The 17078-nt window shown below is 44.9% G+C and overlaps 1 protein-coding gene across 1 annotated transcript in view; it reads right to left on the reverse strand.

Annotated features, from left to right (window-relative positions):
- Rft1 (RFT1 homolog) overlaps positions 1–17078 on the reverse strand; it is a 37123-nt gene that overhangs the window by 12467 nt on the left and 7578 nt on the right. The window contains exons 4-7 of the mRNA XM_059273947.1: positions 16543–16732; positions 15029–15130; positions 11124–11261; positions 2714–2792 (exon numbers count right to left, since the gene is read on the reverse strand). Of these exons, the coding sequence (XP_059129930.1) occupies positions 2714–2792; positions 11124–11261; positions 15029–15130; positions 16543–16732 (509 nt within the window). The remainder of the gene's footprint in view (positions 1–2713; positions 2793–11123; positions 11262–15028; positions 15131–16542; positions 16733–17078) is intronic.

The raw sequence follows: 17078 nt of genomic DNA on the forward strand, positions 1-17078 counted from the left end.
ACATTAGATAACCAATTAAAGATCAGTTCAATGTCTTAACACTGAATTTCACACCACCTCATAGCAACAGTTCAGAAAGTGCTGAGGCCTTTATTGACGGAATCTTGAAGCCAAATTAATTATTATTAATAATTAATTAATTATTTCAAAACCAGCCTATTAACAATAAAATATGGGGAGACTGTGGAAATATTAATAGTGAAAATGACTTCCAAGTCTTAAAGGAGACCACATTCTCATTCTCTCTCCCCCTCCCCCCCCCCATTCTCTCTCTCTCTCTCTCTCTCTCTCTCTCTCTCTCTCTCTCTCTCTCTCTCTCTCTCTCTCTCCAGGGTTTCCCTGAGTAGCCCTGGCTGTCCTAGAACTCACTCTGCCGGCTGGCTTCGAACTCAGAGATCTACCTGCTTCTGCCTTCTGAGTGCTGGAATTCAAGGTGTGCACTATTATGTGTGGCTTGAATTTTCTTTCCACAAATGAAACACCCTGGCCGTGATAGAGACAGCACCAAACAGTGGCCACAGCCCCAACGAGCAAGTTCTCACCGCCTGGCAACTCAAAAAGAAAAGCACTACAAGGTCAGGTTCCCGTCTTCTCACAAGACTCCTCTCTCTGATCTGTCTCCCTGTAAAAACAACTGTGTGTGAGAGGGAACCCCATTGGTCCTCTCAGGTTTCCATCTCTATGCTGCTCTAACGCTCCCTTATTTTGAACAGATCTAGCTTTTATAAATACAGTCAGACTCCGTATCTATGAGTTTATGACTCTAATGATCAAGCTAACTGTAAATCAAAAACACTTAGAAAAAAATGCATTTGAACTGAACACATGGCTTATTATTATTATTCTCTAAATAATACAGTATAATGATAACTTTACATAGTACTTGCATTGCACAAGGTACAATTAAGTACTTCTGAAATGATGTAAACCATAAAGAAGGGTATGCCTAAGTTATATGCAAAAAAAAAAAAAATACACCATTTTATACAAGGGACTTGAGCATCCTTAGATGCTCACCCAAAATCCGATACCAAGATACAACTGTATAGTCCCCTGTCAACCCCTGAGTTCACACCTTCAAATGGCTCAAAAGTATTTGCAAAAGTCCAGGCTCAAACCCAGAGGTGGTGATTATGCCTTTAATACCAACACTCAGGAGGCAGAGGCAGTCGAATCTCTAAGTTCAAGGCCAGCCTGGTCTACAGAGTGAGTTACAGGATGGCCAGAACTATACAGAGAAACCTTGTCTCAAAAAACAAAACAAAACAAAACAAAACAAAACAAAACCCAGTCCAGGCTCCTTAATTCTGCATTTGAGGCTTTTTATACACTAATTCCCAGCTGTCTTTTTGGCCTCCTTTCTCCAGCTTTACCCCATTATGTTTTCATTCTCGGTTACCCCCGCCTGCCTGAGTTTCGCTTCAGCAGCTCTGGTTCAGTCTATAACTGACTGGGGCATCCTCATCACCTACAATGGATTTTTAAGGTCCCTCCCTGTTTTCTGGCAGGACAAGGCTCTCCTTCACATTCCGAAAGCTCCCTTGGGGCAGGACACCCCTCTCAGACATCTGCTCTCTTTTCCTCTTCAGTTTCCTAACAGTCCTCTAAAAGAAATGAGGGGTCCTCAAGGAGCTTGTGCTGACTGAGTTAGGATCTCCAAGCACAGCCACATGAGTGCTTTGGTGAGAGAATGAACATCTGGAGGCCATGGCCAGTTCCTGCTTATCTGTCTTTGTTCTCAGCACCTGACAGGGCACAGGAAACATGGGGGCAGAAAGGGAACATACACACTCTCACTACTGTACACAAGACAGTTTTTTTGTTTGTTTTGTTTTATTTTTCTGAGACAGGGTTTCTCTGTGTATCCCTGGGCTGTCCTGAAACTCGCTCTGTAGACCAGGCTAGCCTCGAACTCAGAGATTCACCTGCCTCTGCCTCCCAAGTGCTGGAATTAAAGGAGTGTGCCACCACCACCCAGCTGAAAGACAGCTGTTAATAGAGTTTTAAAAAACGTATAAAAGTTAGGTTATGATAATGGGATTATGTTTTTCTCTAATTTTCACAATTTATCATTGATGTAACACTTTTATAATAAATTTATTAAATGATATAATTTGGGCTTTTCCAGTTAGATTTTGCTGCAATTTGAGTGTGAAGTGTTCCTCCAAGTCCCATGTGTTCAAGCTTTGAGCCCCTTCAGAAGGCAGGGACTGTAGGGAGACAGTCAGGTCCCTGGAGCACACTGCTGAGGGACATATCAAAACTCTGCCCCTCTCTGTCTGTTTCCCAGCAAGCCTCCTCTGCCATTCACTAGCATCACCATCGTGTACTGTTACTGTGGGCCAGATTGACCCTTTCCTGGGGTTGAGTTGATTGTCGCGGTGTTCTGCTACAGTAACAGGAAGCTGACTAACACGGACTTCGATTTCAATTCAGCTATCCTTTGTTACTACAGGACTCTAAATCTCGACCTCTGGTTTCCTCGTCCCTGTACAGAGGGAGCGAGTATCTTTGATAAGGCTGTGGAGAGCTTTAAAACTAGACAGCTTAGGTAAAAATCTATCGTTATTTAAAACAAACCAAAGGCAGCATATGTCTAAATGCCCTCTGCCACGGGCTCCAGACAGGAGCTCTGGGGTCAGCAGTCCTGTGAGACCTTTTTGCTTCTTTTCTGATCTCCCAACTGCTCAACGTGACCTTTTACTTTACTTACCTTCTGTCAAAATCTGCTTCAAGAAAGACTGTTTGAAAAAACTCCAAGTCAATTTAGCCTCTTTCCAATTGACAAATGCCTAAAAGAAAAACAAAACATAAACAAAATTTCCAGCATTTCAAAGCTAAGAGCTACCTGAGAGGCAAACTCACTTCTGGCCCATAAGGCCCCAACCTGAATAGTTCCCATCAAATCATCAATCAGTGCTAAGCACACAGAACCAGAACATACCAGAACACAACTTATACGGCAGCTATAATTTGAACCTTGAATGTTTCTAAAGGCCTGTGTTGAAAGCCTGGTCCTCAGCAGAACCAACTGGAAAGTGGCAGAGCCTGGTGTGCAGTGAGAAGGGCCAAGGCCTCCGAGGGTGGGCTGCGGAGGGCACTGTGGGACACCAGCCCCTTCTCTTCTTTCCCATCCCAGACAGGAGGAAACCGTTTTGCTCAGCCACACACTTCCTCCACTGTGTGCTGCTTTGACACAGGTCCGAAGCAGCAGGACAACTGGTCATGGATGGGAAGCTTTTCTGGATAGGCATCTTGTAATCTCAGTACCCAGATGGTTGAAGCAGAAACATTCTGAGTTCAAGGCTAGCCTTAGCTATAAAGGGAGTTCTAGACCAGCCTAGACTACAAAGTGGGCCCTACCTCAAAAAACAAAACAAAAACCTCAAGCAAACAGGAGGTGTGGCTCCTGAAATCCCAGTATCAGGAGGCAGAAGAAGGAACTGACCTCCTTCAAGACCACTCTGGGCTACAGAGTGAGTTTGAGGCCAGCTAGACTACAGAGTGAAACCTTGTCTCTAAACAAACTAGAACTAGACTCAACTTTCCTTATGATTTATTTCAGGTATTTGTTATATTAACAGAAATCTGACTTCCAAAATTGGAAGGCAAAGTCTTAGGCATGCCTAAATCATACATAAAGAACCCTAAAGAATTCTTGCTGTCTCTTTGGATGCCTCTGAAGTCCAGACAGTACACTACCACATCCGAAACACAGTTCACATTCAGTACTTTTCTTAAAAAAATAAGATAGATAGACAGACAGACAGACAGATAGATTTGTTCTTCAGCACACGAAGCTAAAGAACAAATTCCACCCCTGTATTCCTTATCTTAAGACCAGGTTCAGCCACTTAAGGCCTTGGCACAGTTATAAGGTGCACTCACACATTCCAGAAAAAACTCAACCTTCTCAGAAGTGGTACAGCAGAGGAAAGGAGACATTAAGACAGCAACAGCAACAACAAAACCCCACCTTTACCTATGACCCTTCTGAAACCTCCAGGAGCCTCACACCACCACTTCCTAAGGACAACAAAGGTAAGGAGACAAATACTCAGAAGATCAACCTATGGGCCTTTAGGCCAGAAAGCTGACTACAAAGTGAACAATGGAGTAACTCAGTTTCCCTCAGTTCCTAGTGGGGACACTTCTCTGTCACACTTGCATCCTGGAATCTCAGATGTTAAATCTAGAACAACACTTCCCAGTAGAACTATAAAGCTTAGTTTTCTGCAGCCACATAAAACAGAAAAAAGAAACAAAATCATTTTGTTTTGCTTTTCAAAATGGGATCTAGCTATGTAGCAAGATAACCTTAACTTCACCATGTGGATTAGTGGTCTCACTGCCATGATAATGCCTGACAAGAGTGCTTTAAGGAAGGAAGGAAGGTGTACTCTGGCTGACAGTTCCAGGGGACAGTCCATCACGGAGAGGAAGGCAGAGGCAGGAGTTGAGGGAGCTGGTCCCACTGTATCCACAGTCAGGAAGCAAAAAACAATGAATCCCAATGCTCAGCTTCTTTCTCCTTTCAATTTAGTCCAGGATCCCAACTCATGGGATGGTTCTGCACACACTGAGGGTGGGCCTTCTCACCCCAATTAATCCGATTTAGAAACTCCCTCACAGACATGCTTTCTCCAGGCAGAAGGAAATTGGGCCACACGATGTTTAACACTGAGCAACCATCTCCTTTCTTGAAAACAAGGTACCAGACAACTTAACACCACGAGAGGGCACTGTGGACCACTCATCCTCAGACAGATTCTGCCCATGATCGACTCTGGGGAAGTGAGGACATAGCATCTCCAAACGTCACATTGCCCCTGCCTTGGTACAACGGTGTTCCTCTGAGGGGTCTATGCTGTATCACCTGTGCTATTTTCAAAGGAAATGGAAAGCTGAAGCTTGCCCACGGGCCCTGGGGTCCTGCCACCCGCTCCCCAGACAGACTCACTTAGGTAGCCTAGGCTGGCTACCTCAAAACCTTGCAGCCATCCTCTCTCCTCGTCCTCTCAGATGCTAAGCCTGGAGGTGTGTGCCACTATGGCAGACCTGGAGGTGTGTGCCACTATGGCAGACCTGGAGGTGTGTGCCACTATGGCAGACCTGGAGGTGTGTGCCACTATGGCAGACCTGGAGGTGTGTGCCACTATGGCAGACCTGGAGGTGTGTGCCACTATGGCAGACCTGGAGGTGTGTGCCACTATGGCAGACCTGGAGGTGTGTGCCACTATGGCAGACCCTGTGATGCTCCTGTTGAAGCCTACTTGCCAGTCAACAGTAAAAGCATTTGGGCAAACGACTCAGCTCTCAAAAGAGAAAGTCCTTGGGAGAGTGAATCCTAATGCCTTCAGTGTAGCTGGCCTGTGGTTCAGAAGGAATGGCCACGCTGTTTACTACAGCCAAAGTGTTCATTAAGGACACGTTGGCAGGAAGTTCACTCTGAGGCTTGGGTGCTCAGGCCTCTAAGTGAAAAAAAAGAGGAAGCAAATTCTAGGGACTTATATCCTTTTATTTAGAATGGCTATGTCACTTGGGATGGTGGGTGACACAGTTTAATAAAGCTGGTTTGGTACTACTGAGCTCTGGTCTAAGCCAGACATGAATTTCTCTGAAATCTCCTAAGGAGACATCCTACAGCTCTGCTGTACTAATGGACACACTGAGGCTTGGGAAGTGAAAGGTGAAGACGGGCAGTAACTGCACGAAAGGCCTAGAACCAGAATCAAGCTCATCCTGCTGAGTCATTCTTCCCTTCCAAACTTCTGACTCAGGATGATCAGCTGTAGCCCTCCCACACTGCTAAGGCCCTGGGAAGCCTGAGGCCACAGCCATCACCTCCACCATACAGCACTCTCTCCCTTCCCCTTTCTCCTCCTATCCCAGTCCTCACAGGTCCCTGACTGCCCCAGACTTGCCCACCCTCCCATTTTTGTTCACCTCATGACTATCCCTCCAGGCTTACCTGGACCACGGTCTCAGGCTCCCACCGAGACCTTTGACCTCCACGTTTGCCCTAGCCCACCCTTGACACTGTAGGTTCAGGCCCTGGCGCCAAGCTCAGAGTCTGCAGTTTAAACAGCTTTTTGACTTAGCCCAAAGGCCATGGGCAAGATGGTCAGCTTTGCTAAGCCTCAGGGCTGTCACCTGCAAATTGAGGTAAGCTCTATCTTCCAGCGAGATAAGCAAGGCATGCTGGCACACGTCTGCAGCAACAGCACTCAAATTCTGAGGCACAAGTGTTGGGGATATTATTTTAAGGTGTGTTACTTTTGTTTATGTTGCATTGGTTTAACTGTGAAGCTGTGTTACTGTGCCTGTCTAAAACACCTGATGGTCTAATGAAAAGCTGAATGGCCAATAGTGAGGCAGAAGAAAGGATAGGCGGGGCTGGCAGGCAGAGAGAATAAATAGGAGAAATCTGGGAGGAGGAAAAAGAAAGAAAGAGTTAGCCAGAGAAGGAAGATGACTTCAGGGATCAGCCACCCAGCAAGCCACAGAGTAAGACTTACAGAAGTAAGAGAATGAGAAAAGCCCCGAGGCAAAAGGTAGCCGGGGATAATTTAAGTTAAGGAAAGCTGGCAAAAAACCAGCCAAGCTAAGGCTGGGCATTCATAATTAAGAATAAGCCTCCGTGTGTGATTTATTTGGGAGCTGGGTGGCCGGCCCCCAAAAGAACAAAAGAGTAAAATACCAACAACAACACACAAAGGAACTAAGAGCTTAAGGCTGGATATATAGTGAGACCTTGTCTCAGAGAGAGAAGTTTTGTGGAGCTGTAGGGGGCTGAATGAGGGAAAAGCAGGATACTATTAAGCTCCTCCACATGACACCATTAAAAAACCTTTCAGATGGGTGTGGTAACCCAGCACTCAGGAAGTCAGGACAAGAAAGCACAAGTTCAAATGTTTTGTTTTTTGGCTCTTTTAGGGGGCCCACCACCTAGCTCCCAAATAAATCACACACGGAGGCTTATTACTTATGAATGCCCAGCCTTAGCTTTGCTTAGTTTCCAGCCAGCTTTCCTTAACTTAAATTCTCCCGACTACCTTTTGCCTCTGGACTTTTCCCGTTCTCTTACTTCTGTAGTCTTACTCTTTCTCCGTGGCTGCTGTGCAAACTGGGTGGCCAGCCCCTGACGACGTCCTCCTCCTCCTCCTTCTCCTCCTCCTCCTCCTCCTCCTCCTCCTCCGGCTCCTAGATCTCCTCTCCTCCTAGATCTCTCCTTCTATATATCCTTTCTCCTGCTTTGCTAATGGCCATTATTCAGTTCTTTATTAGACCATCAGGTGCTTTAGACAGGCACAGTAACAGCTTCACAGAGTTAAACCAATGCAACATAAACAAAAGTAACACAACCTTAAAATATCCTACTACATTCAAGGGCATCCTCAGCTGCATAGTCAGAAGCTAGGCTGGGTTACATTAGACCCTGTTTCAAAAAAAAATTCTGAGAGAAAGACAACCATTGTCTCCACTTGTATACCCAATGCTGAGCCCACCTAGTTCCAACTGGTAACTCCAAACCAATGGCCACACAGTGGCTAAACTCAGTGGGTCACAAAATAAAATGAAAAGCTGTGGAGTTCACCACAGCAAGCATGTCTTCAGTGTGATCATTTGAGGTGCCATTAATTTATCACAAATCTAAATGAAGCCAGGTGGTGGTGGCACACGCCTTTAACCCTAGCTCAGGAGGCAGAGATAGGCGCACCTCTGAGTTCAAGTCCAGCCTGGTCTATAGAGTGAGTTCCAGGATAGCCAGGGCTATACAGAGAAACCCTGTCTTGAAAAACAAACAAACAAACAAATCTAAATACCTATAAAGAAACTGGAATTCTCCAGACTAGGAAGGAAACCTCTGATTTGGTCAACTGATCTTGCACTGACTGTGAGGATAGATGGACACCGGAGCGAGTGCAGAGCTCCTCATGGGGGATGAGTGCAGACTACGCTCTCCTTATCATTGGTGTTACTGTTGTTGAGGCAGGGGCTCACTAAGCAGAGCAGGCTGGCCTTGAACTTACAGAGATCCACCTGTCTCTCAAATGTTGGGATTAAAAGAGTACACCACTACATCTGGCCTAAGAGTCTTCTCTTTACCCCTTTAAAAATAATAAGCCTGAGTAATTTTTCTACCTAGAACTTCCCAATCTTTAAATAAATAAAAAACTACCAAGGGCAATAGGCCCAGTTCTTTTGGAAGACTAGTTAACCACATAGATCAAAGCTGGCCCACAGGGCAATTACAAGGAAGTGGATTCCAACAACTACATGGTTTGGGGTTCCAGCCACTTAACTCCTCTCACCTGGAAATGGAGACAACAGCACTTATCTCACGGGACCTTCTGAAGATGCAACACAAAAACCCACGTTAGTGCTGGCCGAGAGCAGTTACTATAGACTGCTTCTTCCTCCCCTCCCTGAAGCTCTCTCTCTCTCCCTTCATCCACTCTGGCACTACTTGGAATTGAACCAGGGCCTTATAAATACTAGGCTATATCCTCTGACTCTCTTTTTTTTTTTTAATTTTGAGACAGGGTCTCACCACGCTGCCTAAGCAGTCTCAAACTCACTATATAGCTCAGGCAGTCCTTGAACTCTTGATCCTTCTACCGCAGCTTCTTGCGTAGCTGTCATGTGCTATCATGCTCATCTTAAATGGCTTTTTTCAAAGTTCAAATAATTTCATGGAGCTCCTGAAGTCGTCAGATGAGCCTCATGAGTCATATAAGCCAACAGTTTCACTTTAAAAGTAAAAACTCTAGCCAGGTCTGGCGGCAGTCCATAGTCCCAGTTCTTTGGGAAGATGAGACAAGAAGATTGTTTGAGCCCAAGAGTTCAACACTAGCCCAGGCAAAAGAACAAGACTCCTCTCAAACCAAACCAAACCAGAGTACAGGCTTCAGCTCTATCCCTGTTGCTCTCCAAACCTCCAGGAAACTCTGAGGCCTAGAAACATCCCTTCCTGGATTTCTGTGTCCTGAATCACACCAAACACGGGACGGCCATTTCAGAATGGGGGCATCTGTCCCAACACTACAGGCACAGGTACTTTCAGTGTAGACAGCCGGTTAAACTGTGACGCTCTCATGCCATTGCCGTTGGCATCAGCCTCGCTCCACACAGCCACCTCTGCTCTGGGAGCAGCAGTGTGAAGATGGTGAGGCCCACTTGTGCCAGGCCAGTGTTACGCCTGTACAGGTCCTATCTCATTAGGCTCTCAAGACCTTAAAAAAGATAGATCATTATTACCCTTATTTGGCATGAAAAGAAGCTACTAACAATTCAATTGCTCTGTTCCAAACATGCTGGAGAACAGGGGCTGGTCCAATATGAAAAGCTGGTCAGGTAACAGTGGGTCCTGGGAGATCTTGGTGGAGGAGGGACTCTTCTAACCTGCAGTCCTAACCATCTATACCCACAGATGAGACAATGGCAGCCCAAACTGTCCCTGATTAAGGTTTGCTAGGAGCAGCTGATGAGTACGGAGCGCTCGCTCCTTGTTAACAACTTCACGAACCTGGCTCTGACACATACTATCTGCTCCTTCTTAAAAACTTGTATAACAGGACTGCTGTGGGATGGTCTGTATATCAAATGCTCTGATTGGTCAATAAATAAAACACTGATTGGCCAGTGGCCAGGCAGGAAGTATAGGCGGGACTAACAGAGAGGAGAACTGAGAGAACAGGAAGGTGGGAGAGACACTGCCAGCCGCAGCCATGACAAGCAGCATGTGAAGATGCCGGTAAGCCACAAGCCACATGGCAAGGTATAGATTTATAGAAATGGATTAATTTAAGATATAAGAACAGTTAGCAAGAAGCCTGCCACGGCCATACAGTTTGTAAGCAATATAAGTCTCTGTGTTTACTTGGTCGGGTCTGAGCAGCTGTGGGACTGGCGGGTGACAGAGATTTGTCCTGACTGTGGGCCAGGCAGGAAAACTCTAGCTACATAGGACTCCTAAGATTCTATTCCCACATTTGGCTTCCTTTTCAAATAATCACAAAGAGAAGTCCAGTGGATACCTTTCTACTAAAAACAAACAAGCAAGCTAGCAAACAGGTGCTGAGAAAAAGGCATGTGCTCAGCATGGAACGATCAAGTGTCTGAGGGAAGGCTGTGTGGTGTACTGTCCCACCAGATGCTTTGGCTCCAGGCCAGCCAGCAGCACTGACCCATCGGAGCTAGGAACTACATGGCAAACAGCCTGAGAGTCAAAGAGTTGAGCGGAACAAGGTTATGCTCCATTCCCACATGCCAGCATCCAGTTTTCTCATTTGGTCTGATGGGAAAGCAGTCACGTGAAACGCTGGCCTCACAGCGAGATTTAAAACAAACAAAAAACAAAACAAAGTGACCATGAGCCAGACATGGCATCTTTCATACGAGCACTCAGAAGGCTGAGGCAGGAGGATTGCAAGCTTGAGGCTAGTACGGAGTAAAAAGCAAAACTTTGTCTCCAAAAGGTCCAAAAAGAAACAACAACAAAATAACCGCTGGGGGTTATCCAGGCATTCTCGGAATTCTGGACTGCCTCTGCCAGAGGTCACCGCACAAGGACTAGAGGAAAAGCATAGAAAAGAGTTGAGCACAAGAACCTGACCCCGCGGGCCCCTGATTTCGCTCTGCCCTCACCTTGGGCAGGTACTTAAGTGCTCAGTGTCAACTCCCCTGCAATCCAAAGAGTGACAATGTCAGCCTTGCAGAGCAGCTGCAAGCGCTGCCTGGGGTACGTGCAGCATTTATAGGGCCTAGCAGAGGTTTCTCTACCGGGAGTAGTTTAGGCTCTGGGGATTCACCGCTAAGTGCTGCATGGCATGGGGGTTGGGGAGGGGAGTAGTGTGGGAGGCATCAAGAGGCCAGGGATGTAACATTCTGCAGTGCATACAACAGTCCCCATAGCAAAGAATGTCCTGCCCCAAAGTCACCGTATGAGATCTGGAAATCCTGGCCTGGAATATGGCAAGGACTCAGTAAACAAGGACTCAGTAAACACAACCTGTGAAATGATCTTTCCTACTATAACAATAGCCAGTTGCAGTTCCTTTATCTCAAGGATAACCATCATCTGTGAATAAAACCATAAGAGATAAAAATGCATTACTCACTCTGCTTCTTGTAATACTGGGTAATAGTTGTGTTATTTTGGAGACAGGAAGAGTCTGTTGCTTGGTTGATTCTGGGGAACGCAGTAATTTTATTAAATAAATCACATAGCAGAGCACCAGAACAGCGGTATAGAAAAGCTGAAACAAGAAAATAAAGGATTGAAATTAAATTGTTTTGATAAAAGCATAATTACAACAGGACTATAAATATTCTCTTCCAAGGTAAACAGAACTGTCTTAATTAACTGCACTTTCCAAAGAGCAGCACAGCATTCAACTCAAGCCTAGCTCCACAGCAGCATCTTGATGCACAGACTCCAAACACTTCACTCTTGAAGAACAGAATCACCATGGCAGATGGCCACCCAGCAAACTGTGGCTCCAGGTGTCCTCACTGTGTTGACAGCCAGGAATCTGCCATCATTAGGACCGGGTTTTCCATAAACCGTGGAACCTGTGCCATTTATGATTACAAAGCAGAATTGGGCATTGGCTGTCTCCTCCCACCTAGGACATTGGCAGGGAAACAGCTGCTTCAAGCTGCAGGAGGAAAAGGTGGGGTCGTAAGAAGGTCCACCTCACCCTCCACCCATCTGGGACAAAAGATCAATTCTGGTTAGAAGCGGGCCATCTAGCTTTTGTTTGAAGGTTGGAAATGAGTATCCAAAGGGCCCTGTCACAGGCTCCCTTCTTCCCTCTTTCCCTTCTGAGAATGGCAACACCCCAGCTCAAGAACTGGGGCCACCAAGACCCTCTTTCTACCTGCCTGCATCAAGGCACCTCGTGTCAAAAGGCATGTGGTAGGTAAAAAGAGGAAACATGGTTTGGTGGGCTTAGTCTCCTAGGCACTCTGCTCTCAACCGTAAGTAAGGATGAAGCCCTGCTATCTATCCACCAGCCTTCAGGCCTCCAGCCCCTGACGACAAGCAGTGCAGCTGTGAGCCACAGCAGCCAATACCCATGTCCTTTGTTGTGAGTGCGCTCTTCCACCTCTCCATGGTTTCTGAAGACAGGGTACCACAGCCACAGGACCCTCCCTACTGTTTCCATCAGGAGAAAGTCACAAGATCAAAGTTACCATTTTAACTACAGGATTCAGTGACTTGCAGTACACTTACATTGTTGTAAAATCACCACTATCTAATTCCTTAATATTCCATCACCTCAAAACAAACTATTGACCTTTGAAGCAATGACTGCTCATTCCCCCCTCACTTAGCAACCACTAAACTGCCATGTCTGTGGACCTGCCGATCCTGGACATTATAGATCAATGGAATCATATAACTGCCCTGACCACTTCTTTCACTTAGTATGTTTTCAAGGTTTATATACATTGTAGAATGTATCAGTAGCTGTTTGTTTGGTTTTTTTTTGTCTTGTTTTGTTTTTTGAGACAGGTTTTCTCTGTGTAGCCCTGGCTGTCCTGGAACTCACTGTGTAGACCAGGCTGGCCACGAACTCACAGAGATCCACCTATCTCTGCCTCCCAAGTGCTGGGATTAAAGGCATGTGCCACCACCACCCGGCAATTGTTTATTCTTACCACTAACCTCTGGCTGTCTTGGGACTCTGTAGACCAGGCTGATCTCAAACTTGCAAGGGTCCTACTGCCTCTGCCTCCAGAGTGCTGTGATCACATGTAGGCCATCATGCAAGGCATGATGAATAATATTCCATTGTATGGACACAGCAAAGTTTGTTTATTCATTAGCTGATGGGTATTTGGGATGTGTCTACCTTTTGGCCACTGTGAACAGTGTTATGAACATTCTCTTTGGTGTACATACTTAAGAGTGGAAATGCTGGGTCATATGATAGACCTGTTTAATTTTTTTTTTTTTAGATCTGTTTAATTTTTAGAGGCACTATCATACTGCTTTTCACGGAAACTGCATTATTTTATGTACAGACCAGAAATACACTAGTTTCAATTTCTCCACAACCTTGCCTACATTTGTTATTCTATACCTAACAAAAGAAATACCCACCCTAGTAATTATGAAGTGACACCCACTGTGGCTTCTATTATTTGCTTGTTTGTTTTCAGTCAGATTTTCTCTATGTAGCCCTGATTGCCATGGAACTCACAAGGAAGACCAGGTTGGCCTTGAAGCCCCAGAGATCCACCTGTTTCTGCCTCCTCAGTGCTGATTTGAAGGTCAGAACAGGCCCTCACTATGGTTTTGATTTGCATTTCCCTAATAATTATTGATCCTAAACATTTTTTCATGTGCTTTGTTGCCCATTTATTTTTATGTATTCTTTAGGAAAATGTCTGTTCAAATTTTTTGCCCAGTTTTGAGCTGAGCACTGTCGGTATAAGTATTCTCATTTATTTTGAGGTGAGGTTTACGGGCAGTTTAAGGAAGACCTTGGAGGCAGGTTTGACAAGGGAACTCTCAGTGCCCTGGGCAGGGCTCACGTGTTGCTATAATGGTGTCACTGGACCAAACACATCTGTCATTGACTGTCCTGTGCAGCTCCTACAGAGCCCATGATATGGAAACAAATACCTTCAGTTTCCTTTGCTGAACTATGACCCTATCATGGGTAGGAGCTGTGACATCAGAAACACACAGTGCCAAGTGCCTTTCCCATAGTAAGAGTCAATCATAGTGAGCATTTCTGAGGCCCTTCATCCTACTAGAGAGAACACACAGAAACAAGGATAATGATGAAAACTATAGTTCTAGGTCCAGAAAGATAAGAAAAAAATAACCACAGATAATTTGTCTAAACTATGTATCTATTTTCAAATTGGTTTTGTAGGCAATTTTCATTCTTAATTAATTTTAAATATAATTACTTTGTGTCCCATAAAAGTATCTGTAGTGTTCAGAGGACACAGGAAAGAAGGTCAAATAAATCATTACTAGGCAGCATCTTCACCTGCCTTCTCAAAGACTAATAAACGTATAAACCAGAAATCCAGGCACAGAAGTTCATGTCTCTGATCCCAGGAGTTTCAAGGCTCACGTAGGGGTACCGCTCTAAGTTCAAGGCCAGGCTGGGCCAGTGTAAAACCCTGTCTCCAAAACAAAAACTACAAACAAACAAACAAATCAAAACACAGGAAAACCGACAAACTGAAGCCAGGAAAACTGTGAGTTCAAGGTTACACAGCAAGACCCTGTCTCAAAAAAAAAAAAATAAAATAAAACAAAACAAAATAAAAGACCTAAAAACCACTTTATATGTCTTTTTGATATATGGTAAATATCTGATCTTAGGCTTCATTTTTATTTACTTTCATTTTATTTGTTTTTATTTATTTACTTAGGTTTTTGAGACAAGGTCTCTCTATGTAGTCTTGAACTCTATGTAGGCACTGAACTCACAGAAATTCGCCTGCCTCTACTAGGGACTACACCTAAAATGTAACACGGAGCTAAAATGGCTGAAACAGAAAATGTACTTGCTTGGACTTGAGTCACTCTCTCTGAATTATGGGAGATTTCAATCTAAGTTTAAAACACACTTGGCAGAGTTTCCTCCTATTCTGCAAACCACTGATTGAAATTCAAGGAAAATAATACACATACAATTTGATTCCCACCCCACCCCCTCGTTTCCCACCCCCACCCAGCCCCCACTCCTCCATAAGACTATTACACAATCAAAGATCAGTTTGATATGGACCTGCCCACAGAATGTCTAAAAGGAGTTTTTGATGTGGACAATTGGAAAGTGTATGACCCTCCCCAGGTCCCTAAGGACACTAGTGGTGCCACTGTGTGAAACAGGATGGATATAGCAGCTGGAGAAGTGGTAGCCAGCCAAAATTCTGGAGTTTCCAACTGTCCCCACAAGTATGAATCCTGTGAGCATAAAACACACGCCAGTGGGAACAAGAAGGGAAAACAGAAATGTTGATCATGTACAGAGTAAAGCATGATTCTCACCTGAGCCAGAGAAAAAATGTATAGACCCCAGTGAGGCAACCACAGCACCAGAAAAGCTGTCAGGACACTCCGGAGGATAACTGACATGCTCTCAGCAAGTACCTGCACACAGAGGGAAAGGTGCAATATTATCAAAGAGTAAAGGGGAAAAGGCCTAGCAAGCACAGAATTCAGCATGGTGGTTACCCTGGAAGCGGGCGTGGGGCATGTTTAGACATAAGCATCAATAGTAATGCTTTATTTCTTGGGATGGGTGGGTAGTTCATTCATCTTCAGTATGTTATGCCTTAAGATATAATACGTATATATGCTACTATGCATTAATTAAATAATGTATTTTTAAAAAGGAAAAGAAACACCAATATTAGCATACAACTAAACAAGATCACTAAAAAAATCCGAAATATTTTATAGAGCTCCCAAATTTTAATTCTGTTATCTTCCTTATTACAAAACCTGTTTTTCACTTATAATATATAGAGGTAACCCCCCATCCCCAGGGCTATATGTCTGTGTTCAATGCATCCATATATGTGTATGTGTGTACAGCAGGTACATTGTGTTGGCACATGGGGACCAGTGACCAAGGTCAGGTGTCTCCCTCTATGGCCCTCCACCTTACATTTTGAAACAGAATCTCTCACTGGACCTGGAGCTCAGTGACTGGCTAGGCTGGCTGGCCAGCAGGACCTAAGATCCTCCTGTCTCTGCCTCTCCAAGGCCGGGATTACAGGCATGGTTTATAATACGGGTTAAGGGACAGTAAGTCAGGTCTTCACTCTTGTACAGCAAGCATTTCACTGACTGAACCACCTCCCTAGCACCCACCTGTTTTTGAGATAAAATCTTGTTATGTAGCCCAGACTAGCCTTGATATACCATCTTCCTGCCTCAGTCGCTGGAGTACTGGGATTGTATGTGTTCACCATCATGACTCAGTTGGCAGGAACAAACTTTAGCACAGCCTATCTGACAAACTTAAGATAATAAATGTATCACGTTACCCTTTTCTAATTAGTTCTCTACAATCAAATCTAGAAAAGTCATTCTCTCCTATAAAAAGCTTTTTAAAAATATCACACATCTGAAGGCTGGAGAGATGTTTCAGCAGTTAAATGCACTAGCTTCTCTTCCAGAGGACCCAGGTTCAGTTCCCAGCACCCACACAGCGGCTCACAACTGTCAGTAACTCCAGTTCCAGGGGAACTAGCCCTCTCTTCGGGCCTCCAGAAGCACCAGGCACCCAGCTAGTGCACAGACACACATGTACACAAAATACCCATACATATAAAAGTAAATAAATAGATAGATAGATAAACAAACTGCAGTTCCAGGCATGCTGGCACACACCTTTAGTCCCGGCACTTGGAAGGCACAGGCAGGTGGACCTCTGTCAGTTCCAAGCCAGCCAGGGCTACACAGTGAGACGCTGGCCGAAAACAGTCACTAATAACAACAAAACCCCACACTTTCCCTCACTGCTCACCTTTCCCATTCACAAGAAGTTCACTGACCTTGAGCTTGACAAACATATGTGCTTGTGCCAAGACCCAGAAAGGCTCTCCCACAAGTTCCACCACTGCGGAGAGACCAAAGAACACCACTCCAGCTCCATAGTAGGGGACCACATTTGGATCAGGCACTTCAAGCAACTGCAACCAGACCCAGCCCAAGAGTAAGGACCAAAATACACCCAGGGGGACACTAGAAGAATAGAAAAGATGTTTTTTAATACACAAACTTTTGTCTTAAGTATAAAAATGCATTAAAATAGTAATATTGAATGGAAATAATAGTCATAATAAAAATAATTTCCACAATAAGAAGCTGTTAGTAGGGAATGCAGGCATCACCCACATGCCTGGCTCTCTAACTGAACGCTTTATCTCACTGCACCTCACAGTGATCCTCAGTCACTCTCCCCATTCAGAAGGAAACCAAGGCTGAAAGGGACTGGTAATTAGGCCAAGAACAGAAGCGGGACCCAATCCTGACCTAACTCCAAAGCCTGCACTATATCCACTGGCTTAGACTAAGTCCATAAGGAGAA

This window comes from Peromyscus eremicus, chromosome 9, assembly GCF_949786415.1.
Source record: "Peromyscus eremicus chromosome 9, PerEre_H2_v1, whole genome shotgun sequence".
NCBI classification, from domain to species: Eukaryota; Metazoa; Chordata; class Mammalia; order Rodentia; family Cricetidae; genus Peromyscus; species Peromyscus eremicus.